Below are 27,664 nucleotides of genomic sequence, written 5' to 3' on the forward strand. Positions count from 1 at the left end.
CCAGGCGGCGGCCGCAGTCGCAGGAATATGCTGGAAGCCGGCGGGCGGACGCCCGGGCGGTGCTGAAGGGACAGTTCCCGCCGCCAAACTTGCCCCGCGGCGGCCGGGCGGGTGGGGCGGCCCCCGACCCCGCGGGGGCACGTGAGCGATGGAGACCATCTGGATCTACCAGTTCCGCCTCATCGTGATCGGGGACTCCACGGTGGGCAAGTCGTGCCTCCTGCACCGCTTCACGCAGGGCCGCTTCCCCGGGCTGCGCTCCCCCGCCTGCGACCCCACGGTCGGCGTGGACTTCTTCTCCCGCCTGCTGGAGATCGAGCCCGGCAAGCGGATCAAGCTGCAGCTGTGGGACACGGCGGGGCAGGAGCGCTTCAGGTAGGGCCGCGGCGACCCCGGGGCACCCCGGGGACCGCCCCCGCCCGGCTCGGAGGACGCTCCGGCCCTTCCCTCTCGAAAGTGCAAACACTCCATCCTCGCTTCCCCTTTGCCCCTCCTCTTCCAGGGACGACTTCCTCCTCCGCAATTTCTCACTTCTTTCTTTGGCGCCCATTTCCTGCGCCCTTCCTTTCCCGCCCGAACCGGGGAGGGGTCCCCAGTCGCGGACCCCCTCTTGCCCCGCGCTCTCTGCCCCTGCGGATGTTGGGACCCCCAAGTCTTCGGCACCCCTTCCCCTGCCGCCTGCTCCCCAAACTCGGCGGGCGCCCTCGCTGCGCACACCCTGACCCGGCCCCTCGCTTCCGAGCGCCCTTTCTGCACCCCGCTCTGTGCGGCCCGGGGAGGACTGCAAAAGTGGGGTTCCCACGTCGGTGATCGGTCCCTCCGGCTCGACGGCGAGCGCCGCTCCCGCCCAGCCTGCCCGAGCTCCCTGGGCACGGTACAGAGAGGGAGGAGGATGCGGTAATGGTTGGAACACCTCGCGGCACCGAATGCGGTCATCAGAAATGCTGGGCCATGTGACCCGTGGGAATGTGTCTTAGGTGGCAGCTGGATGGAACGTCAGGGACACAGGCACAGCGTGGTGGTGGTAGGGGGTGAGGGGGGGTCCTTGTTTTGTTTAGTTAGGGCTCAGTTGTCTTTAGAAGTTGGTCATCGTTGGTGGTTTAGTGGAGAAGAGAGACACACTGAGATTTTGTCACGAACTTTTCCTGTAGGGGATTGATAAGGGGTGCCTAACGTTCCAGGGTGCTAATACGTCAGAAAATGCGATCTGAATAGAGAAAGAGGGCTCCAAATGAAGAGTCTCATTCCAATGTTCACCGAGACCCTGAAGGAACGATTTTGCAAAGACAACTCAGGTTACGCAAATAAAAATTAAATGTGATTTGTTCGCATTTCCTGGATATTTAAGGCTGAATCGCCTAATAAAGCATATTTTTAAGTTCTAGGAGTTGAGGACACTCTTTTTTTTTAGAGAAAGGTAGGAAATTTGATACACTGTAATGTTTTGGATTGTGGCTTTTTTGTTTTTGTTGTTTTTTTTTTTTTTAAGATTGCACTGTCACCTGTAACTCACTTAAGCAAGCATTTTGCAATCTTTAGCAAGTACTCGGCTTGTGAAACGCAGGAATCCATGAGGGGACTTCCCAAACGTGGCTTCCCCTCACCAGCCCCAGCTGGTCCCTTTCCAAGGAGATCGGCCTCTTCTGTGATAGAGGATGTACCAACTTTTAAAGTTCTGGCTTCCATTCCCAGCTACACGCTGATTCAGACAGATGATAAGTGAACCAACTGCTTAGCTCGCTCAGACCTTAGTTTTCTCCTATGTATGAAGTGGAAAGATGATAACACCAGCCTTGCAGAGAGATATTAAAGCTTCCTGTTTAATTAGAGTTCCATGAAGAATTTTGTTTTACCCTTTGGGGAATCTTTTCTTTTCTTTTTTTTTTTTTTAACATTAAAACAATTTATTCAGCCATATTAAAAATTGACTAGATGAGATTGGGAATCCTTTTTTTAGTTAAAATAAGGTTTCAGACATCTGATTCCTCATCTATAAAATGGTGTCATTACGATCTCTTAAGATTCCTTCCAGTTTTACCATTTGTTTTTAAGATATTTATTTATTTATTTGACAGAAAACGGGAGGGGGAACACAAGCAGAGGGAGTCAGAGAGGGAAAAGTAGACTCCCCACCGAGCAGGGAGTCCCATGGGGGACTGTATCCCAGGACCCTGAGGTCAAGACCCAAGCTGAAGGCAGAGGCTTAACCCACTGAGCTACCGAGGCACCCTCCAGTTTTACTTTTAAGACTGATTGCAAATTCCTGTCCTTGGCATCTCCGTCAGAGATGAAACTTTAGATATTTTGTGGTCCCAAAAAAAAGCGTTTACTAATAGCTCTTGCTTTACGCTCTGAAATGAATATAATAAAAACATATTCTTTATGCCTTAAACTCCTAAAAACTAGTGAGAGTTGCAACTACAAGAATCATAAGTAGTAAAATCTTATTGTATTTAATCATTTCCTTAAAAGTTGCCCCTCAACTTATTGACAAGATAGTTAAGGATAATTAATTTGTTAGAGTTTAAAGTCCTTTCTGCTAAATAGATCATTGTTTTTAATGTCTTTGAGCACATGTAAATAGTAATTCTTTGTATATACATTATTAAAACCAGAGTACCTCTCCCATAACAATACAAGGACATTTAGGGAATGTTTACTGACAATGAGTCATGCTTTGTTTTGTCTGGCTCTTTACCAAAGATATATTCATAAATACATACGTATTTCAGTAGCTACCTCCAAATACTTGATTTTCTGTTAAGCAGAATATTTCACCATATAAAACAACCATTGTTAAATCATTCTGTATCTTTATCTAAGAACACAGATAACATTTTGAATAGTAAATATCCTACACATTTTATTTCATAGCAAGGTACTAGAGTTCATGAAGATATTAGCCATATCATATCATTAGGAATTCATGGGAAATTTTATATTTGAAGGTTTATTATTGATTGGCTACAAATTAGCAAAAAAGGAATCTTTTTTTTTTTTTAAGATTTTGTTTATTTATTAGACAGAGAGATCACAAGTAGGCAGAGAGGCAGGCAGAGAGAGATGGGGAATTCCTCAGGACCCCAAGACCATAACCTGAGCCAAAAGCAGAGGCTTTAACCCACTGAGCCACTCAGGCACCCCAAAAAGGAATCTTCTTTAGATAACTCAGGGTGTAGCTTGAAAGCGTTAAGAAAACAGAACAAAATAATGAGCTGATATTTATTGCCACACTTAGCCTTAGTTTTCTTCCCCCTAGCTTGAGATATAATCAACACATAAAGCCTTAATTTTCAATGTTTAGATTAACACATGCTAGAAGACATAATTACTTGCAAAAAATAAGAACGAACAAAAGATCAAAGCAAAAATGGGCTTACAAAAATAATATATGTGAGTGTACCATAAATTGTAATATTCTTATTGACACTGTGTTAATGACAATAAATGTCAAATTCCTGTATTAAGGAGAGTCAAGATTACAGTCCCTTCGTTAAAGATGAAAATGTATTTCTCAGGTGTAAAAGTCTCAAGGTAACTGGTCTGTGTTGGTGGAGGGACTCTGCTCTGAGCCATCATTTGGGTACCATTCTTTTGAATTTTCTGCCAGCCCTAAGATATTATCTTCTTTGTGAACACTGTGTTCTGGCATGAGGGACAGGGGAAAAAAAAACAAAACGTTAAATCAAACAATGTTCCTTTTTTTTTTTTTTAAGTAGGCTCCATGCCTAATATGGGGCTTGAATTCACAACCCCAAGGTCAAGAGTTGCACGCTCCAGCGAGTAGGCCAGCCACCCAGGTGTCCCAGCAATGTTCCTCTTAAGCAAGTGAGACCGCTGTGGGACAGATCACTTCAGCTCTAAATTCGCTGAGAAGTTAGTTCCAAGACCACAGTTAGGCTGAGCCACCATGTATGTGCCCTTGAAGAAGGGAAGGTGGGTCTGGCATTGTGGATTTTGCAGGGAAACTAGCAAACCCCACTTTCAAATTTTAATCATCACAGTGGACAAAGTTTAGCAGGAAAGGAGGCAAGACTATCCTAAAACACAGTTTTAATAAAGATAAATATTAGAAGGTGCTAGAAGTGTGGAAAGCATCAACTATAAGGATAAAAATGTTGAACTTCCCATGGAAAGCGCTTAAAGCAATATGAAGATAAAATGAGATAAAGAAATAGCTACGTTGCCTTGTAGGGATAGGAGATTTCACAGCTTCAATCCAGATTTTGCTTTTTATTTCTTGTTGTCTGATCTTTGGGGTGTTATGGTTACAGCGAGTGATTATAAAGCTAGCTATAGGGGCGCCTGGATGGCTCAGTGGGTTAAAGCCTCTGCCTTTAGTTCAGGTCATGATCCCAGAGTCGTGGGATCAAGCCCCGCATCAGGCTCTCTGCTCAGCAGGGAGCCTGCTTCCTCCTCTCTCTGCCTGCCTCTCTGCCTACTTGTGATCTCTGTCAAATAAATAAATAAAATCTTTAAAAAAAAAAAAAAGCTAGCTATAAAGAGAATAGGATATTCTTGGTAGAATGCTTCTCAGAGTGTGTCCTGCCGAACCGTTATCCCTTGTGATTCTTTTTTAACAAGGAATTCTGTGCCCAGGTAAATTTGGGAATCCCTGAACTCCATGTATCACTCTCTTAGAAACTGATATCAAAGGCTCCCAGAAGTCATGCAGCAAAGAAGCCCGTTTAACTTTGATTAAACCATCATGTCTCAAATTTTATTTTTTAAAATATAAAAATTTACGCTAACTCATGCTGGAAGGAGTGTTACCCCAGAGAGGCTCCACGGATGAGCTCCTGTGGTCACATCCTTGGAGCAGAACCCCTGAACTTCTGAGGTGTAGAGCGATGGCGGACCTTCTGTTGTTCCTTTACCAGCAAATTAGCAAAGGGCGTTAAGTAGCCAGTGCTGCTGAGGGATAGCCCTGCCCTCCACTGGCCCCCAGCATCTGCAGGAACGTTCTGAGCCTCGCCCCGCCCTCCATGTGCCTTATCGTCTCTTTTTCTATAGCGCCTCTTCTCTGGATCTTTCTCTTCCTGTCGCGTCCTACCTCTCCTTCAGCGGCTTATTTTCCCGCTACCCTCTCCTGTCTGTCCCTCTCCCCCTTCCTCCCACCCTCTTTCTCCTTCCTTCTCACCGCAGAGTGTCTCTTGCCCGCATTTCATTTTCTCTGTCCCGCTGGCTCCCTTATGTCTCTGCTGCCTCCCTCCCCTCAAAATACGCATGTGAATAATGTTTAAATGTGGCTTAATTTGCCTCTGAAACCAATAATACATGATATGTTAATTCTTGAATTTAAATTGTAAAAAGATAAAAAAAAATTAAAGTGGCTTAACTTACGTTCTTTGTTTTTTAATTTTTTTTTAAGATTTTATTAATTTATTCGACAGAGATCACAAGTAGGTAGAGAGGCAGGCGGGGGTGGGGGTGGGGGTGGAGCAGGCTCCCCGCTGAGCAGAGAGCCAGATGCAGGGCCCGATCCCAGGACCCTGAGATCATGACCTGAGCAGAAGGCAGAGGCTTAACCCACTGAGCCACCCAGGCGCCCCTTAAGAGAACGTTTTGAATGCTCAAACTAAATTGCTTCGTTTTGGTTTTGATTCCTTCCCTCTTGATTGCAGTTCGTAGTCTTCAAGAGAACAAGATTTTCCAGTCCTGGATCCATGGGTTCATAACAGCATGTGCCACAGAGCGGAAGTTGTCCGCAATTAAGTGCCACAGTCAGCACAGTCTCCTGTCGATCCAAGTTTTTAGAAACAGTAAAAGCAATGCTCTATTTGTGTTGAGTCATCAGATAAAATAATGTCTTGGTTTAAATTATTTGTGCTGTAGGGGTGCCTGGATGGCTCAGGTCAGGATCCTGGGGATCCTGGGATGGGGCCCTGCACGGGGCTCTCTGCTTAGCAGGGATCCGGCTTCTCCCTCTCCCTCTGCCCCTCCCCCTCCTTCCGCCCCTCCCCCTCCCTTTGCCCAGCCTGGCACTTATGCTCACTCCCACTCTCAAATAAATACATCTTAAAAAAAAAAAACAAAACTAAAAATAAAAGTAAATGAAAATTTCTACCCCACACACTCTACCTGGCTTATCACGAAACATCTCATTAGGGTAAAAATCACTGTTTTCTGAAAGGAACGTAATAAATGTACTATTACTATGTAATAAAATACTGGTCTAACCTTCAAGAGTCCCAGAAAAACATGAAGCAAAGTTCAAAGTATGTTCTAAATTTATAAGTGTATTTCTAGTTTAAGCTGCAAAAGAGTTTCGAAATACAGCCATTGTGTATATAAGAGTGAGTAAGCAAACATTGATGGCTAGCTCACATATTATTTTAGTTTGGCTTAAAATCTTAACAGTGTTCTCTTGAACATTCTAAAATGTAGTAAAGTTTTTCTGTTTTTCTTCCTATGGTAGCGATTTAGGAACAACTTGCTAAGTCCAAACTGCTTTACTGGCGGCAAGTCTTTAAGACCACCAGCTGGTATCAATAGCAAGGATATAAAGAAGCCAACAAAATAACTCAGTGCCAACAAAATACTGAGGTGAAGGGGCAGAGACTTCTTTTTTTAAAATATTTTATTTTATTATTATTTTTTATTAACATGTAATGTATTATTTGTTTCAGGGGTACAGGCCTGGGATTCATCAGTCTTACACACTTCACAGCACTCACCATAGCACATACCCTCCCCAATGTCCTTCACCCCGCTACCCCATTCCTCCCACCTCCCTCCACTCCAGCAACTCTCAGTTTGTTTCCCGAGACCAAGACTCTCTTAAGGTTTGTCTCCCTCTCTGGTTTTCTCGTGTTTCATTTTTTCCTTCCTTACCCTAGGATCCTTTGCCTTGTTTCTTAAATACCACCTATCAGTGAGATTGAATGATTGTCTTTCTCTGATAGGCTTATTTCACTTAGCATAATACCCTCTAGTTCCATCCACATCATTGCAAATGGCAAGCTTTTTGGGTTTTTTGATGGCTGCTTAGTATTCCATTGTATATATACACCACATCTTCTTTATCCATTCATGTGTTGATGGACATCTAGGTTCTTTCCATAGCTTGGATATTGCGGACATTGCTGCTAATAACATTTTGGTGCACGTCCCTCTTCGGATCACTACATTTGCATCTTTGCGGTAAATACCCAGTAGTACAATTGCTGGGTCATAGGGTAGCTCTATTTTCAACTTCTTGAGGAACCTTCATGTTGTTTTCCAGAGTGGCTGTACCAGCAAGGGAGCTGAGACTCCTGTTAGGCTTGCTTCCATGTTACTTATGTGGTGAGTGAGTTAGAAGTCATGTGCGAAATGTCTTGGCAGAGCCATGCTCAGAAGGTCACCAGTGACTTTTCTTGGCAAAATGTGATCTTTCTCTATGCCTGTTTTTTTTTTAAATTCATTTATTTATTTTTTAGTTATCTCCACACCCAATGTGGGGCTTGAACTCATGGCCCCTGAGATCAAGAGCTGCACACCCTTTCAACGTGGCCAGCCAGGAGCCTTATTAATATTTTTTTCCTAATTTTTATATGATTGGGTATGGTTTCTTTTTAAATTATCTTGCTGTACTAAGAATGTTAAAAGTGGTTTTCCTTCTGATTTTTAAGTCTTTGTAAGTATATTTCCTTTTCGTAGGACTTACTGGCCTACAGCCTCACGCAAGGCTTAGGGACAACCTTAATAACAGATTCCTGCATCAGAAATACAAGAGAATGGTGTGGGACCCAAACTGCACCCTCCCTGAGAAACGATTGAGAAAGCATACTCCAGACAAGAGTTAGGTGATATTAAGAACTTACAGGCGTGATGAAGAAAAGATTATAATTTCTTAAATACTAGATATTGCCTTTTGTTTTCCTTCAATGTAGCATTTTGCAGAGTGATGTTAATAGGTGTAATTTGAGAAGAGGCTTCCTTGATCAAATAATATGGGAAATGTTGGGCGGTTGCAGGATTCCTCAGTTTCTAATCTACGGATATAGTAATATATATTGGGAATCCCCAAGGTAGATGTGGTGTTTCCCTAACCCAGAGTCCTTTTACACAGGGCGTTTTATTTTATTTTATTTTAAGATTTTTATTTGTTTGTCAGAGGGAAAGGGAGAAAGCAAGCACCAGGAGGGGTGGGTGGCGGGCAGAGGGAGAATCAGGCTCCCCACTGAGCAGGGAGCCCGAGGTGGGACTCGATCCCAGGACCCCAAACTTATGGCCTGAGCTGAAGGCAGACACTTAATCGACTGAGCACCCAGGCGCCTCTACGCGGAGCAGTTTAGGAACTGGTAGGTCAGCAGGTAGCTGGAGCACTTCAGGAGACAACACTTCAAAAAAAGAAAAAAAAAAGTATGAGCAATTCCTTAAATTTTAGGAATATATTGAGAATCTCTCCCAGTTTCTTTTTTCATGTGATTCTCCATGTCCCTTTTTGCTGCTGCTCCTGTGTATGATGTCATCCGATTTCCCCTTTAAAACTCTTGATGTTTTAGGAAAAATCCAGTATCCCTTCAGAATCCCTTGGTTTGTGTCCCCTCAGTCAAAAATAAGAGGTGATCTTCCTGACTTCTAGCCCTTTGTCACACTTTCACTCAGATCACATGGGACCTTCGACATTTGTTTCAAACACAGAACCTCCCAGTGGTAATCACTAGAGAAACTGGAAGAAAGGTAAAGGAGCAAATGGAGGAAACTTCTTAATTTCAGATTGTTTAGGTATGAAAGAGCTACCGTAGGAAGGCTGTGGGAAAGCGAATGTCAGTGACACAGATAGGAGGTGAAACTGAAGACCGATTTGCTAGAATAGATGGATAGACTGTGGAAAGAGGAATTACAAGTGAGAGAGAAGATGCTGTTTGCTACATAGCAGACAACCATTGGCAGCAAAGAAAATTAGTGAGGAAGGGAGCCAGGGGACAGACACGTGAAAGAAGGCACAGAGGGGCCCCTAGGGGCTCAGATGGTTATTCACCTGACTCCAGTTCAGGTCATTATCTCAGAGTTCTGGGATCGAGCCCCACATCAGGCTCCACATTCAGCAGGGAGTCTGGTTCTCCCTCTGCTCCCCCTGGTCATGTTCTCTCTCTCTCTCAAATAAATAAATAAAATCTTAAAAAAAAAAAAAGTGCTGTAGGGGTCAGCCACACTGTGGTCAGCATACTGGCCATTTTACCCATAAATAACTGTAACCACAGGACCGGGAGAGAACAGACAGGGGATCTGCTAATAGCAGACTCGGTTGTTAATAATACAGTTAATGTCCAGAACGGCTTTAACTTGCCCCAGAGGTTATAGCTCCTGGGTGGTTTGCTCAAGGACCCTGTTCTCTTAACTGTGTGTTCCGAGCTCTTTCTGCTGCACCAGGCCTCCTGTCGTGATGGAAAGGACTTTTGCTGCACGCTGTGAAGTTTCTGTCCTGAGAAGTACTTTGTGGGCACACAGCCACCTCCCCCCAACCCCCATCTTCTCTATACCCGCGTTAGTTACCGGCTCCACCCGAACCGTAATTTTACTGCTGTGTTCAGAAAACAGGGGGGAAGTAGCTTTGCACACAGCAGCAGTACTGATCACTGGCAGCAGACAGCTGTGGCTGCACGGACCCTTCCCCCGCCCCCATGCAGTGCTCCCTGGCTGCACTGCTGCACTCAGCGGCAGGAACGAGCCCAGTCGCTGCTGTGGACAAGCCTGTATAATGTGTCCCCCCTCGTTAGACAAGGAGAGGCTTCGGGTCCTGCCCAGAGCTAGCTACCAGCAAATGCTGGCCCAGGTGACCTCTGATTTCATAAGTGCCACAGAGTAGCTTTCCAGTCCTTCAGCCCTGTCCCCTTTTGTCCTAGAGAAATAAAATCAACCAGGATGATTTCCTTGTGGAAATCCAGGCACTGAGTCAGCTTAACTGTTTGTCCAGTACTAGATCTAATAACAAATAGAAACATAAGTAGGAGGAGGGGGTGTCTGGGTGGCTCCGTCAGTTAAGCGTCCCACTCTTGGTTACAGCTTAGGTCAAGATCTTGGGTCATGGGATCAAGCCCCGCATAGGGCTCTGCGCCCAGGAGGAGTCAGCTTGAGATTCTCTCTCTCTCTCTCAAATGAATAAATAGAATTTTTTCTAAAAATCAGTAAGCTATAGTCTCACTTTCAAGGTCCATGCTGTCCCTCGACGGTACGGACTATGCTGCTGGAACGAAGAGACTGCCCGAATCTGGCTTCTTAAATTTTGCAGGGCTTTTTGCTCCTCCCGTAATAAAGTGGACGATCAGGGTGGCTTTGCCTCAGGACCAGCTTCCAGGATTCTTGTCACTGTTTCCCAGTGAGCTGGAAGGAGGGGGAGGAGGCCAACTGCAAATGGCTTCTCCGAGGGGTTGGATGGCAGACTGCACACACTACTTCTTCTGTCCCATTAATCTGGATTTCATGACGTGACCATAGCGGACTGCAAGAGAGCTGGGGAACACAGTCTCTCCCAAAACTTGGGAGTTCTGCCAGGAAAGGAAGATAGGAAGAGCACAGCCTGGGGAACAATTGTCTTTGTCCGTGAGTTGTAGCTAGAAAGATAATAATCAAATTTTTGCAATAAGGGCTGATAAGTATGAAAGTCAGTTCCAGCGGCAGAACAAGGGGAGGCTTCATCCTCCGTACCTCGGGCAAGGGCCCATTTCAAAGGATGGATCCCAAAGAGGCTGGTCCTTGATGCTGGGACGTGAAGGATGTGTGAGTAGAGGGGGAAGTAACAAACGGACCAACTACAGCAGAGAAAGAAGTGGCTTCCGGTAATGATGGCAAATTGAACACCTGTATCCATTCTAGCCTTTTTTCCTTGAACTCTCACTAAATGAGGATAGCTTTGTCTTGGAACCATAAACTCTCAGACAAGGAGAGTTAGGTAAGGAGACAACAGCACCAAAGTTTTGGAAGCAGGAAAGCAGGTGGAGGGCTGGTCAGTGAATTAGCAGATTCAAGAAAACGGGCTTCTAAGCAACGGAAGGACAAAAGCTAACAACCAACCCAGTATATTCCGGTATATTCCATTGAAACTCCAGATACTTCTGGAAGTAAGAGTGCGAAAATAAGAATCATTGATTGCCTGTCTGGTTAAGAAAGTTTGGGTTCTCACATCCCTACCACCATCCCACACACCAGGTAACATCCTCTCCCCCCACATTGGCAAAAACTGGAAATTTATCCTTGGGAAAGTTAAGTCTTCAGTTAGAAGAACCAGGCAGAGTTGAAGTCAGTCTGCCTTATTAAAAATAAGGGCGTTTAGTGAATGCGTGCTTGTCCGATGCTAATACAGTCTAGTTCTCCCCCCTCTCCCCTGCTCAGCTTCCAGAACACTGCCATCAGCCAATACCCCCCACCTTCAAACATTGGTGAAACCATTTCTGTTCTGAAGGATCTGACCAGCCCCAAAGAAGAAATGTAAGGTACCAACTTGAGAGATCCTGCAACTAAGTGATCCAGCCTCAATTTCTGGCCATGGGGCTTTTGGTGTCAATGCAAGACTGCAAGAAATATTAGAGGGGACCCTGGGTGGCTCAGTCGGTTAAACTTCTGCCTTTGGCTCAGATCATGATCCCAGACTGGGATCGAGTCCTGCATCGGGCTCTCTGCTCAGCAGGGAGCCTGCTTCTCCCTCTCCCTCTGCTGCTCCCCCTGCTTGTGTGCGCTCTCGCTTTCTGTCAAATAAATAAATAAAATCTTTAAAAAAAAAAAATCAGCCCAGCTTCTTTATCATTCTTCCCATTCATATGAGGGGGTCTTGTTACTACAGCAAGCCTGGCCTATCTTCACAAACACACAGGATAATTATAAGCCTAGAAAAGGTTGTGCAGGGAAGAAGAAATCACAGTTTATTTCAGGGCTTGGCAATGAAAAGAATGCCTGTGATCAGAAAAACACAAATGCCAAGGAAGGATCTGCCTAAAATTATGATGTCATGATACTGGCTGTTGGGGGTTGGGGGAAAGGAAGGATGTGTGGTAAGTGCGCATGTCACTTTGATGAAAACACGAGCTTAGGAAAAAGGAGGGGCACCTGGGGGGCTCCGTCGGTGGAGCCACTGACTCTTGGTTTTGGCTCAGGTCGTGATCTCAGTTGTGGGACTGAGCCCCGCATCAGGCTCTGTGCTCAGGGGGACTCTGCTTCTCTCCGTCTCCCTCACTCTTCTGCCCACCCCCATCCGCGCGTGCGAGTGAGCTCTCTCTCTTGCTCGATCTCAAATAAATAAGTAAAATCTTTTTCAGAAAAAGAGGGAAAAGAACATGAACGGAATCTGTTCAAATGCCTTGAAAATGAAAGCCCCATCACTTCAGAGAGCGATGTGGGGAGCTACACAAAAGCACATGAGACAGAGCAGTGCAGAGAAGATTGTGTGGAAACAGACATAAGTCACAAAAATGGTGGAGGAATTATAACCCAAGAAAAACTATTCTTTTTTTTTTTTTTTAAGATTTTATTTATTTATTTGACACAGAGAGGGAGAGGTCACAAGTAGGCAGAGAGGCAGGCAGAGGGGGCGGGGAAGCAGGCTCCCTGCTGAGCAGAAAGCCCGACGCGGGGCTCCATGTGGGGCTCAATCCCAGAACCCTTAGATCATGACCTGAGCCGAAGGCAGAGGCTTAACCCACTGAGCCACCCAGGCGCCCCAAAAAACTATTTTTTAGTTGTGTTAGATTACATAATGCTCGGTGTTATATGGAACATAAAGTAATCATGAGAAGATGGTCATTGTCTTATTTTTATTTGGCAGAAGAATGCCAGAAAGCGTTGGAAGTGCGTGCTGAAGTCTTATATGTTTTCTGGTAACACACTGAGTAGAAAATAAGCATCCCGTCATTATCACCTTGCGGACAGTTAGCGAAGCTAGAAACAAACCATTCCCATTCATTTCCAAATAAACTCTTCCGATTTTCACATATAACTTGTTCTACTTTCCGGAAACCACTGGAAACTACAAGTTGAATCCCTACCTACTGTAAAAGAGCAGTTGAGAAAATGTGGATGATTTTACCTATATGCTTATAAGTATATGCAGTTATTCAGCCCATTTCTCTCCTTTTGGCTTCGCAAATCCCTGCTGTATAAATAGCAAAAGGAGAAAAGCTTTTTGGTATTTCTCTGTTCCATTTGCTCTGCATTTGCGTGCTGCCTTGGCACAGTCTGACAGTAGGAACTTACTCAGCTGTGGATGTGTTCCTTTACAAATACTGCTAGAACTGCTCGTGCCCAGTTCTGTGGTAGACACTGGGGAGACAGCAGTCCAGAAAAACCGACAGCAATCCTTGCTTTCATGAAACTCATCTGCTAGTGGAGGAGTCAGTCTCTAACCACATAAGCTGGAAAACTACATAGGGTGTCGGTGTTAAGTGCTGTAGAGGAAACTAGAAGGTAAGAGGCGAATAGAGCGTTGTAGGAGCTGCAAAGACCTCACTGTCATCCAGTGAGGATCTCTCAGAGAAGGAAAACAGAAGGTGGTCGTGGGAATTACTTACAGTCAGAGAGAGACTGTGGCTCGTTAGGTGTTGTCAGTAATGCAGATAGCTTCTTCAACCACAGACTTGATCTTTTATGCAGAGACCCTGAGAGTACACAAAGAAAAAGAGTTTTAATGTTTGCATGTATAAAGAAGGATTTCCTAAGTCGTGAGCTCCACATTTCAGAATCTCAGGGCAGAGAAGGGCTGGTAGCCTCGGTGATCATAAAAGGAAGAGGAGAAACTTGTGTTTTCATCTCTTGAAGGCTGTCCTAAGAGCCTGACTCACAAAGCCAAGTGATTTTACCAAGTGAAACAGGTAAATACAGTGTCAACACAGTGACCGTTTCCAGAAGGGCAGTGGGAACGTGATGTCATGGTAGAAGGCACGCGCGAGTCTAAGGCATTCGTAGACTGCTTACTGGCAGTAGCCTTTGGCATCCAAGTCCGTCTCTCCTCTAAATGCCAACTTTACAACTGGCAAAGCCACAAGAAGGGCATTTCCAGGATGGAACATCTGGTTTATTTTACTTTTTTATTTATTTTTTTCAGTATTCCACGATTCATTGTTTATGCACCACACCCAGAGCTGCACGCAGCCCCTGCGCTCCTTAATACCCACCGCCAGGCTCACCCCTCCCCCCACCCTGATTTGTTTTCCCTAAGTCAGTCAGCAAGTGCTCTGTACCTTGTCACTTTTTTAAGACGCCTGTGCACATCCAACAAAATTCATAATAATAGCATAAAAGGTTTAGATAATCTGGCCACTCTTGAATAAAATTTTATATTAAGTAATTATAGTAGAAATAATCGTGTGCCTTCCAAGACCTGTAGACTTTTGTCCTTCATATGACAGCAGCGTCTTGTTCTCCGTTTCCTCCAGGAAACTAGATAACTGTTTAATTTGAGATATTTACATTTTTTGGAATCTCAGTCTCACACATCATGTGGGCCAAAAAAATTCCAGATTCCCCGAGGCTCTTCATTCACCCTGGAGTGCATCGCTCCTATATTAAGTCCTTTGTTGTAAACATCAGCAACCCCTGGTGCTATCAGTATCCCTTGTCTACATAGTGTTTTAGGAAAAAGAAAATTAAGAGGAAAATTAACATAAAATAGTTGGCCATTTTTCTTTTCTGAAGCAAAAATAGTGCAAGAATCAACCTTGCAGGGGCACCTGGCCGGCTCAGTCAGTTAAACGTCTGCCTTTGGCTCGGATCATGGTCTCAGGGTCCTGGGCTCAGGCCCCACATCGGGCTCCGTGCTCCAAGAGGAGTCTGCTTCTCCCTGTCCGATTCCCCTGGCTTGTGCTCTCTTGCTCTCTCTGTCTCTCAAATGGATAAATAAAATCTTTAAAAAAAAAAAAAAAAAAGGAATGGTTGAAAGAAAATGTGGTATAGACATAAAATTGAGTCGTATTCAGCCATTGAAAAAAAGGAAATTCTGTCATAGGCGACAACATAGGTGAATCTTGAGGACGTTCTGCTAAGTGAAAATAACCAGTTACAGGACAAATACGGCATGATTCTGCATCTGTGAGGCATCTACAGTGATCAGGTGCATGGAACCAGAAAGAAGAGTGGTTCCCACGGGCTGGGGAGAGGGAGAAGGAAGTGAGTTGCAGTTCGCTGGGTATGAAGTTTCGGTCATGCAAGATGAGAAGGTTCTAGAGATGTGATGTACAGTATTGTGCTTACACTTTAAAACAAGAGATGGACCTCTTATATTTTTACTAATTTCAAAAAAGCATGAGTTTTGGCCTCATGTGGATGTGGAAGGTTATAAAATGTTTGTGACTCTGTTTGGTCATTGTTCTCTTGCAAAATACATGTGGACTCTGTCTGGTCTTTGGTTGCCAGCACCAAAAGGGGCTTGAGGAAATCTAAATCTTCACGAAATGGAAGTTTCTGGAAGCATGTCTGAGGTACAGAGTCTTGACTGGAAGCTGAAAGGGCCAGGCTTGGAATGAATCAGAAGATCCCAGGAGTTCTGGGCAATGAGAGCCAAAGGAGGCCAGGGTGGTCCTCACCCTGCTATCGTCCTCTGTCACCGGGCAGCTCACTGCCGTAAGAAGCCCCAAATGGCCAGCCAGCAGTCTCAGCTAATTCCGTAGAAGCATCCCAGCGTTCTCTTGTGAAAGCATTTCTCCCTGGGATACTAAAACCCTGACGTCAGCAGAGTTCAGAGTCACGGGGATTAGAAGCAACAAAAAATTGTAGTGACTCATTAAGTGTAATTGTGAAAGGCCTCATCATCCGACTTCCACCCTTTGTCTCCCAAACCACAGCCTCTGTTTATGAGGAAAACCACCTCGTACTCGGTCCCTCGTGCGTTTAAAACACGTACATTCCGAATCCTGCTGGAATCTTCCAAGCTGTTACCTCCTGAACGTAGGTGTAACTGAGTCTTAACCCGTTCCCCAGTTTTGCAGGGCCAGATGCAGGACAGTGACACGGTAAGATCAACGAACCGCACGGCATCTGCCCATTTCCCTGTCTCTACCTCTGCTAAGTGACATCTTTGGTCTGTAGCACAGTGTGGGATGCCACATCCATGTGTCAGGGGCCCTGTAAGTTCACAGATGGGGGTGCTGGCATGGTTTGAGTCCACATTCCGTGTCTGTTACAGTGGGGACGCATCGGCGTCCCCTCCATGATGATCGCGCCAGAGAAACATACCATAATCCAGAGTGTCAGTAGCTGCTGAGAAATTGACTTCTGACCAGCGACAGTCTAGGCAAGAGAGAGTCTTTGTCGAGCCCCATCACTGCCTCCATCTCTGTGCCCTGATCACTTTGAGTCTAAACTGGGGTGAAAATACGGACTGATAATGACATGACAGGGTATTTTGTTTCAGCGGTTATTAGAAATGCTCCCCAGAGGGGAGTGGGAGTGAGGACTCGCAGAGAATACCCGCATTCACAGGCCCCAGGCCCGTCAGTATACCTCGTGCCCACCCCCACACCCTTAGCCTCTGCTTATGAATTGGTGTAGATCCTCACCTACCTCTTTCCATCTCCTTCTCTGGAAGAAGTACCACAAGACGGCCACAAATGGGAGGGGCTTTCTTTTCCACGAAACTTCAAGTCCGCTGTTGAGTGGGGCTGACTGAGGCCAGCACGCCGCACAGAGGCATCTGTAAGGCAGACATGAGCGTTCTCCCCTTTTAGTTATAGGGAAATTCCGGTAAGGCCACAGGTTGAGAGGGTCCTGCAAAAGCCAGCGTGCTGGGCACGTGAGTCTTGTTACTCTAGGACTCCCATCCTGCCTGTATACATGGCTTCTGCTTGGTGACCATGTTCCAGCCTGCTGAAACAGGACGCCCAGCTCCGGGGAGCACTCAGATTACACCCTCGCCTGGCGTTCCAGGCAGTTAGTGTCTGTTCAAGCCAAGTTGTAAGTCAAGAACTAGTTCTCAAAAGTATAATGACTCTTGACAAAGAGAGCAGAACTTTATTCCAAAATGCCACTCCTGTAATCGCCCGGCCGAACCTTCCCCAGGCTTGACAGAGCATCCCAGTCGGCTGTGCATACTTCTGGTAGGTGCCATCAGATCTGATGGACCATGGGCCAAGCAGCCAAGCTCCGTGCATTGTACCTTGGGCCAGCCGAAGGGACTTCTCTTGCTTTCTGCCCTATTAAGCTGATAGCCTTTTGGGTCTCCGACTTAATGGGTCAGAGAAGTACCTTCAAATATTATACAAGTGTCCCCCACGATCCAAAAAGGCCCACCCACCAAGTATTAAGCTTTTTTCTTCTTGGTAGCGGACATAAGATGCACAGGTCATCTTTGGAGAGGTTTTAACACCATTCCTCAGATTAAGGGACCACCCTCTCCCAAGAAACTTCACAGAAATTACTGACTGCTGTATTTTCGTGGGATTTATCCTTGGGGTGGATCTATCTGTCTATATTTAATTTATCCGCTCTTCTCTAGCCACTGACGTGCTCATAGAATCTCAGCGACCTTGGTATGAGAATAGAACACTCTGCTAATGGCTCTCAATATTGGGCACCTTTCTGTCTTTTTTTTTTTTTTGCACTGCTGGTATCTCTTTCCCTAAAACATCCTCATTCTCTCTGCCGCTTCTCCTGTTTCTCCAGTGGCCGTGTTCCTGGCTTTACCAGATCCACCACTTACCTCCTCACTAAGAACGGGCGCCAGGCACTTGAGAATCACTGGATATTCGGGGACGTGGCCCCTGCTCACCTTTCACAATTAGCAAACCAATATCCCGAACTCAGAAAGTGGAGGGAGGTGGAGAAGGGTGGTGTGCAAGAGATACTAACTTGAACCCGTTTCATTCTGCCTGCCAGCCTGAGAAACAGACGGACCAAGCGACCGTCATATTTCCTGCAATGGAGGTATCCAATAAGAGGAGCGAAATGTTCCTCCGGTTCTCTTTTGTGGGGAGAAAGGTTGAAAGGGAAATGCTGTTCCTTCCTATAGTAGAAGTCTAAGTGTGAGAGAAGGGGAGAAGAGTTTCTCCTGATGCCAGCGGTGTTCCTTGGCGGTGTTGAATGTCTACTTGGGATTGGTTATAATTAATTCATGGGGACACCAGCCTGCCTGGTTGAGTGATTTTCCCAGAAGCATTCAGCCGTATGCCGGACTACTCCAGAGATGAATTTTCCCCGATGAGTGTAGCCGTGGGGGAGGAGCTTGGGAATTTAGGTATTTCCAAGAGACCAATGATAGTGATGTCTCACAGAACAACGAAAGAGGTAAAAATAGGAGGGTATTAATGTAATGGGTAGAGACTAACAGAGTTACTCAGTAGATTACAAATGTGGATACAGTTTTAAAGTTGCCACTGAACATGGGCTGCAGAGTGTGAGCTTTTGATCAAAAGTAGGCTGTAAATCCACAGGTTTGGATGTAGTGAATTTCTTTCTTTTTTTTTTTTTAAGATTTTATTTATTTATTTGACAGAGAGGCAGAGAGGCAGGCAGAGAGAGAGAGGAGGAAGCAGGCTCCCCGCTGAGCAGAGAGCCCGATGTGGGACTCGATCCCAGGACCCTGAGATCATGACCCGAGCCGAAGCCAGCGGCTTAACCCACTGAGCCACCCAGGCGCCCCTGGATGTAGTGAATTTCTGATAATGAAAAGGAAGTAGATGAAAAAGGAAGAATAGAGGGGGTGGTTCTTTAGAAACGAGGAGAGAAGTCGAGTAGCAGAGGTGACAGCAGACAACCCGTCCAGCGACTGGAGTAGAATGACAGGGATTGAGTTGGAAAGCAAAGCAAAGCACTGATGTCTTCAGCACATGGAGAATGACCACGCACTCGGCTGATGACAACAGATGACAGAGCCAGATAGCATATGCCTCAAAGGAGCAGAGAAGTTTTGGGTTTGGGGGGGGGGGTTTCTTTCTGGTTTTGTTTTGTTCTGGTTTGTTTTTTGGGTTTTTTGTTTTTATGACACGGGCTGGGAGAGAATTATCTGGAAGTGGCATTGGGGAAGCAGAAACCATCTCCTCCAGATCCTATAGGAAGAGCAACTCAGTCAGGCTGCAGGGAAGCTGTGTGATCCGGAAATGAAATTACACACAGCAGGTGTCAGGAAAGGCAAGGAGGAGGGAAAACTTTCTGCCAGGAGACATGCCTTTGAATATGGGATAGCAGTCACTCATACTGTAGCTTTCAGGTGTATAAGACCCACTCGGTTTCTTGAATACTCAAAACCAAACTGGGGTGCCAGCCTTGGGGCTCGATCCCGGGACCTGGGATCATGACCTGAGCCGAAGGCAGACACTCAACTGACTGAGCCACCCAGGCACCCCAAAGATAAAATCTTAAAAAAAAAGATCAGATCTTCCACTTGGGAGGAACAAGGATCTGCTGAGTACTTGTATCCCTGAAGCTGTCCCCCGTGAGTCACCTTCCCCATTAGACCAGCATTGTGCTGGATTCAGCAGGCGCCGTGTCCCCTTCCCAGTTTTGCCAGAGGGTAACCTCATAACTCTTTTTTTTTTTTTCCCAAGAGTTTATTTATTTATTTGACAGAGAGAGAGAGAGAGATCACAAGTAGGCAGAGAGGGGACGCCTGGGTGGCTCAGTTGGTTAAGCAGCTGCCTTCGGCTCAGGTCATGATCCCAGCGTCCTGGGATCGAGTCCCACATCGGGCTCCTTGCTCCGCGGGGAGCCTGCTTCTCCCTCTGACTTTGCCTTCCACTCTGTCTGCCTGTGCTCGTTCTCGCTCTCTCTCATAAATAAATAAAATCTTTAAAAAAAAAAAAAAAAACAAGTAGGCAGAGAGAGAGGAGGAAGCAGGCTCCCTGCTGAGCAGAGAGCCCGATGCGGGGCTCCATCCCAGGACCCTGGGATCATGACCTGAGCCGAAGGCAGAAGCTTTAACCCACTGAGCCACCCAGGTGCCCCTCTCATAACTCTTAATTTTTCTCGTAACACACCTGAGACCAGATTGGAATCCATTCCTTTTTCTCTCCCTTCCTTCTCTTCTTTCCTTCCTTCTGTTTCCCCCCTCCCCTAATATTTTTTTCCCCTTTATATCATCCATTCATTCAGTGAGACTTTCAAAGCCCAGAAGGAAATAGTTAAAGTAACCCGCAGCAAGATGTTGTTGCCCACAGAGAACTGCTACTCTCATCAACTCTGCAATTCTTTGTAGGGAGGCCAACCTACATAGTTCTTCTAGGATCTGTACCCTGCTTCTATAACACCTGTGAGAACTTCTGGAGACCTCCTGTGACCCAAGAGAGCAGGTCCAAAGAAAGATAGTTGCTCCGCATCTCCTTCTGTAAGACCTGCCTTTCAAGTTCTGGTTTTTAGTCTATAGGCCTGGCTTTTCCCCTTAATAACTGACAGCAGGGTTTCCCAGTTGTTTTAGGGGAGACCTGTCCCCCCAGGACAACCATATCTGAATCTGAAACCTAACCAGATCGAATTCTAAGCCTAATATCCATGCCCACACATAGAAGCTGAAGATCAAGTTATTACATAGAAAATGACAGGGGTGTCTGTGATCGAGCCCCACACTGGGCTCTCTGCTAGGTGGGGAGCCTGCTTCCTGCTCTCTCTCTGCCTGCCTCTCTGCCTGCTTGTGATCTCTCTCTCTCTGTCAAATAATTAAATAAATAAAAGAAAATCTTAAAAATGACAGATGTCATATTGAGACCATTTATTCCAACTAATCATTAATAAGGGCTGGTTTATACTGTACATGGTATCTATTTTGCCATAATTTCATGCTATAGAATAACATGCCAGCTGTATTCCCAGTGTGTTTGCAAAATTAAATACAAAGGGCTAGAAAACATGGCCTTTCCCACAGTGTAAGACATGCCTCTGCCTAATACAAAAACAGTTCAGCTGCTTTTGTAGTTTTGTGTTCAACCACAAAAGTATGTCTTTATAAATTAAACTAGTGGTAGATTAAACAGGGGGGATAAAAGTAATGCAGACTTGATGTTGGGTAAATTAAAGCTTTCGGTCCAATAATGTAGCCTTAGTTGTGTTTCTTTTAAGGCCCTGCACGCCTGCCTAAATTCACACGTATAAAGATAACTAGCAAAACAGTAACAAGTTATCCTTCAATTTTTTTTTAAGTTCAGCAACTTAAATGAACTACGTCTGAAGCCTGCCAAAGTTGGTGGGAGAATTTTTCTTATTGTCAGTGGCTGTGTAGTGCAGTCGTCCTTGAGAATCTCTCTACTAAGAATTCTGAAGAGGCGGCGCCTGGATGGCCCAGTCAGTTAAACGTCCCATTCTTGATTTCGGTTGAGGTCGTGATCTCAGGGTTATGAGATCGAGCCCCACGTCAGGGGAGTCTTCTGGGGATTCTCTCCCACTCCTTCTGCCCCTCTTCCTGCTCTCTCGCCCACTCTCTCTCTCCAAAGTAAATTTTTAAAAATCTGGGACCCCTGGACAGCTCAGTCGGTTGAGCATCTGCCTTCAGCTCAGGTCATGATCCCGGGCTCCTGGGATCTAGTCCCAAGTTGGGCTCCTTGCTCGGTGGGGAGCCTGCGTCTCCCTCTGCCTCTACCTGCGGCTCCCCCTGCTTATGCTCTCTCTCTGTGTCAAATAAATAGATAAAATCTTAAAAAATAAAAAATAAAAAAAGAATCCTGAGGAGAAGCAAGGAAGCAAACGAAAGGGAAAGAAAAAAGAGGTGGAGTACTTTCTTCACACTCCCACAACAAATGAGGTTTGGGGTATTGGGGTATTGGGTCACTGAACTGAGCTGTGATTTCAGCAGTAAGGGTAATGAAGGTACAGAGGAGATGGAAGAGAGTACTGGTTGCCCTACGGACCCCCCCCACAGAGATCTTTGGGGGTCAGATGAGCTTCATTAAGGATCATCTCAATGTTCAAGATCGTTGACTGCTCAGAAACTGAGACACGGACCATCTTTGCTTCGTACAACACTTAACACTTTTCCTCCCCGTTAAGATTAATCAGTCCAGTATAACAAATATTAAATGACATCTTTCATTTGCCAGGTAGTATGATTGTTGGATACTTGAGAAAAGATGACCCTCAAGAGCCTTGAATTGAGTGGGAGACAAACCAGCCAATCCGATCAGCACACAGTGAAAACGGATCGAGTCATAATGGCAATATGCCAGAGGCTCAATGGAGTTAGAAGAAGATTGCCTAAGAGAGGTGAAGAACAGAGCCCAGGAGCAGGGAAGGCTTCTCATATATATGATTTTTGAACTTGTGCCTGAAGGAGAAATAGGAGTTATCTAGGCAGAAAAGGGTAGAAGACATTCTAGGTGGAAAAAATAACATGTAAAGGCGAGAAATAGAAGAGAGAGTATGGCCTTGCCACCTTGCCTCATGGTTCAATCAGGAAATAAACAGCACATTTGAAGGGTTAGCTAAAAGTTTAATGAAGTGGGAAGTGACCATGTTTGGAAGTATGGACAAGGTGAAGGACGTCAGCAAAGGATGGTGAGGCATTCAGAGTTAGCAATGACGAGAGCCATTCACCGCCTGGCCAAAAGAGACAGGAAGGAGAATGGATTTCCCAAACCCAGTGGAACCCATTAGAAAGGCGCTTCCCGATGGGAGCCATGACCAGAAACAGAAACACAGCTTCTCTTCAGCCATGGTCTGGCTGAGACAAAGAGAAGAGTGGACGCCCAACCTCTTTCCTCTGGTCTCCAGCTGGTGCCTCCACAGGCTGGACCTCACTACAATTGGGCAACTTCACCAAATCTTTCCAAATCCCTATTTTTAATCCCAGTAATGTAATAATGACTCTTACCAGATACTTGAACATAAAAACGAATCATTTTAAGTGCAAGATGGCATACGATGTAAGTCCTTTTGTCCATTTAAGAATAACCACACTTCAATGTTCTGTCCTTGGATGAAACCAGCTCGCCTGTTAGTTTCAGAGCACTTTTGTCCACTTAAGACACTTCCTGTTTGATTTCTAAGTTCGGGTTAAGTCACAATGAGCTACCTTCACCTTTTATTACGGTGCTACATTGGAAGGGGAGAAGCAGAACGAGTCCTTTGACAACCCGTTTTTCTCCTTATTTTCCAGATCAATAACACGATCTTACTACCGCAACTCAGTTGGTGGGTTTTTGGTGTTTGACATCACCAACCGACGGTCTTTCGAACACGTGAAAGATTGGCTGGAGGAGGCAAAAATGCACGTGCAGCCGTTTCGGATTGTGTTTCTGCTGGTGGGGCACAAGTGTGACTTGGCTTCGCGACGTCAGGTGACGAGGGAAGAAGCCGAAAACCTGTCCGCAGACTGTGGTATGAAGTATATAGAAACCTCTGCCAAAGACGCCACAAATGTCGAGGAATCCTTCACCATCTTGACGAGAGACATTTATGAGCTTATTAAAAGGGGGGAAATTTGTATTCAGGATGGCTGGGAAGGGGTTAAAAGTGGTTTTGTTCCAAATACTGTGCATTCTTCCGAGGAGGCAGTGAAGCCCAGAAAAGAGTGCTTCTGCTGACTTCAGATCAGCCAGAGAGCAGCGGTGGAGAGACTGGGGGTCATCTCGGGATAAGCACCAACATTAACGGCAGAACAGTCACGACAAAGAGACTCCTGCCCGCCTCCACCCTCCTTCGGAAGGTATTTAATTCAGATCGCTATGCTTCCCTGCTACACGACCGAGTATTTTGTTCAGTTATCAGGCAAAGCAGACAACTTTTTCTTGAAACTTGAGCATCTACAGAGTTACTCCCATTCCTACTTCGTTAGCATATAGCTCACTTTAATGTCCACATATATCCATAATACTCATTTTTCTTGACAATTAGAAATGGGTTTTGGGGGGTATACAGTCCGACCAGAAAGATTGTATCAGGCCTTGCATTCTCATGAGTTAATTTGTTGATATGGAATAGTAAAGTGGATTTCAGAGTGCACTGTTGGCTTACAAAGTAAACAATCTCAGACATGTCTTCAACTGGGACTAAAATAACACTTCCTTGTATAAGGTACCGCGTTTTTAACCATTCTGTGAAATGTTTACCTTCCCTTAATTTGCCTGAACATAACAAAATAAGTTTTATACTCCTTTTTGTTCTCTTATTTACTGCTCCTGATAATCTTATGTTTTATAAAGATATCTAAGGATCCAAGCAGAATATTTTATTGCAAATATTTATAAAAATTAAAAACGAAGGACCGTTCATCAGCTTATGTTTTAATGTTATAGTATATTGTCCTTGTTTAGATAAGAAAAACAAATTTATTTATGTACAGGCATTTTCAAAGAAAGTAAATGCAACTTACCATGAACTATTGTCAAAACTATTGATATAAGTAAATATGGAAGGTTTTTAGAGATCACTTTGCTGTCCACATAAGTTTCTGAATTTCCCTATTTCTGGTACAAGATAATTATAGGAAATATTTCTGGACAAAGAAGATTGGTTAGATGTTTGATATATTTGGCATTCAAATTGTATTTCAGTAAAATTAAAGATAAAATAATGAGTTAGGGCTGCAAAAGGACTTCTGAGTTTTCTAATTTTTAATTTATTGATTAAATTTTCCTCCTGCAGGCACATTGTGATCACAAACTCATATTTCATAACCTACATTTCCATTCTCTTAATCATCCCTCATCGCAGAGGGGCACCAAGCACAGCCCCTTTCTGAAATCATGGTTTTACTGTTAAAATAGTATCTCCATTTGTTTGAAAACCAAAGTGATATGGTGGAAAGCATATTTAACGAAAAACCAGAAAACCTGGGTCCTAAGCTTGCGGTTTCTGTACCAGTACTTGGGCATGAGTGAGTCACTTGACCTCACTGCCTGTCAGTGCTCTCCACTGTAAAATGAGGCTAATAAACCCATTTGTTTTGCTTCGTGGGATTATTTTGAGAATCAAGTGCATCGTGTGAATAGTTCCGTAAAGAAAAAGCATTTTGCAAAGATGAGCCTGGTATCAGCTGCTCCTGGGCATACTATTATTATATGTACAACAGTTGAGAATTTTGTTTTCTCGTGTTCTTTCCTTTCGTGCCCACATTCTGTGGAGGGAGCAGAAGAAGGTGCATGCTTTCGTGGACCTGGGGGGCATCTCTTGGTTTCGTGTATGCCCTCCACCCTCTTGCTCTGAAACACCGCTCCTCCACTGTGGAAATGATAGCGAGGGAAATCCCAGGAGACTTAATTCAATCAGAAGTCGTGTTTGAATGTGGGTTTTGTACATCTTTGAAGTAGGTATTTAATTATATTTTAAATACTTGTACCTTTTCTGGGTTCGTGGAAGTATTTCTAGTAGTGCTTATGGAAAGAAGAATATAAATGATAACATCACTGTAATATCGTGAAGAGTTCTATTGTCAACATTTTCTTGATATCCTTGTATTAATTTCACTCGAGGGAGTTCAAACTGTAATTGATCAGATGAGAAGAGCTGTCCCCCAAACGTGAAGTCATCTATTTTCACTGCGACAGTTGTAAATCTCAGAAACTGAGTATCTAGCAACAATTTAAAGTACAGGGCCCCTGTGCCTACTTGTAAAGCTAAACTATAAAATATGACTTAACTTTCAGTGGACGCCCTTTATAAGACTAACATTAGGGTAAGACTAATAATCAGCCTAGAGGGCACAATGTGTTCCAAGATTTAAAATAGAACCACAGAGTCCGAAGAAACAAATGGAAATGCAGGGCCCCCCAAAATTGATACTTAACCAAGGTCACACAAAAGCAGAAGCAAGCTAGAACTCTGCCTGGTCAGGGTTCCTTCCGTATCCCTGCTGTGTCAGGGGTGTGTGCACATGTGTGCGTGTGTGGCAAAGCAAAGCGAAAATATGATCCAGCTGAATCTACAAAATACTAAAATTGGGCCATAACAATCTGAACTTATAGAAGAGTTGTTTGTGGTGCAAACAGTACTAAAATGAACAGTAACTACAAAGATCGGAGTTCTTTTATTTATTTTTTTTTAAGATTGTATTTATTTATTTGACAGAGATCACAAGTAGGCAGAGAGGCAGGCAGAGAGAGAGGGGCAAGCAGGCTCCCTGCTGAGCAGAGAACCTGATGCGGGGCTCGATTCCAGGACCCTGGGATCATGACCTGGGCCAAAGGCAGAGGCTTTAACCCACTAAGCCACCCAGGCGCCCCAAAGTTTGGAGTTCTTATGCAAACTTGCCAAATGTCTGTATAACCTTAGCCAGATATTTTTTCCGTATATATATAGATAGATATAGATATATAAAATAACTGACCTATTTTCTTACACATTATTATGGAAAAGATGGATAATGACGCCAAAATGATAAAAATAGTTGCTCCAGGCAAAACATTTGGACTGTCTTACAAGTCAGATATACTTGAATCAGATGTACTTGAAATTATTTAATTTAAAATTCACTTAATTTAAATATAAACCTATTTAAATTTAAAATTCAGAACTAATGGATGATGTAGCTAATTACCAAACATTTTGAATAAACATGATAAAGAAGAAGTGAAAAACCCTCTGATCGTATAATACACTGGTCCCTGACACTTTTCGTCTTGAGTTGCATTAACTCTTTCAGTGCCTGAGTAAATGGGATGGTTCATTAAATGGTAAGCTTAAGCCAAAATGATTTTGTAAACGAAATGCTTCTAAATGTGGCCTTTGTACACCTAAGAGGAGCAATCACGATTTCTTTGAGAGTTTACACTAGGTTTCCAAAAGCCTCCAAGTCCTCCATGATTTTTTTTAGCGGCAACCAAAGTAGCCTTTATTATTGTTAAGATAACTGCCAATCTATTTATCCAACTTTACGGCATCCAGAAACTCAATCTGTGGATTAATAAAATCCTTTTAGGGGTGCTTTTGATTTTATATTGCCTTGGTTCCATCACGTACAAAGCTTCCGCTGACTTCAAAGTGTGCACTGTATTTGAATAATTTCCTTAGGTCTGACAGAGTCACAAGGATTTGAAAGCCTGAAGACCCATTGCAGAAGCTAATTCATTTGTTCCCCAGTAACTGCCTGGAGAGATTTAGTTGGAAATGCACAGGAAACGTGTAAATCTTTAAGGGGGGAGGGGAGAAGAAGAAGAAAGACTATAAAGGCTTTTAAAGTTAGATCCCTTGAATGTTAATATAGAATACATTCCCAACAAGAAGCTTGCTCTTGGAAATTCCGCAGCTGATAAATAGCCATCTCTATTTCAAAATCTTTCTAAATCCCAGTGTTTTCACCACACTTTCCTGAGCGACCAATCCTCACCTGATCTTAACTAACACTTTTCTCCTGAACTTGGAGGAACTGCTACATGACTTGGTATTTCCATAATCCTAATCACCGATGGAAGTAGACACGTGAGTGCTGAGCTGTGACAATCTGTAACAATCATTGCAGACTCTGATTCACTTACTACGCATGATGATGGTAGAGAATAAATGAAGAGAAAAGAAAACTTTTGAAGATTACTCTCTGGAAAATTTGTTTGTCTTTTTTTAAATAGTGCCTAAAACATTGTCTTATTGGTGTGCTCTAAAGTGACTAGTAATCAATGATTATTATGTTGAATTAATCCTATTAAATGTGGATTCCATATACATAGTTTAAATTTCTACATTCCACAGAGAAACAAACATGTTTGGCTACAATCATCTCTTGCCAGTTTTTTTTTTTTTAGAATGACAACCAATGGAAGAAAGACATGGTCTACATTTTTTTCGAAATGTGTTATTATTGTTATTTGATTTTAAATAATGAATAAAAAGAATGAGAATAAGA

At 44.2% G+C, this 27,664-nt stretch overlaps 1 protein-coding gene across 1 annotated transcript; it reads left to right on the top strand.

Moving 5' to 3' along the window:
- On the top strand, positions 1-27,664 carry RAB39A (RAB39A, member RAS oncogene family). The gene is made up of 2 exons (XM_004764410.3): positions 1-375; positions 22,985-27,664. Exons 1-2 carry the CDS (start codon positions 149-151, stop codon positions 23,409-23,411), a joined length of 654 nt encoding a protein of 217 aa, XP_004764467.1. The 5' UTR covers positions 1-148; the 3' UTR covers positions 23,412-27,664.

The sequence above is a fragment of the Mustela putorius genome, unplaced genomic scaffold (assembly GCF_011764305.1).
Source record: "Mustela putorius furo isolate JIRA1106 unplaced genomic scaffold, ASM1176430v1.1 tig00000198_pilon_pilon_pilon, whole genome shotgun sequence".
NCBI classification, from domain to species: domain Eukaryota; kingdom Metazoa; phylum Chordata; class Mammalia; order Carnivora; family Mustelidae; genus Mustela; species Mustela putorius.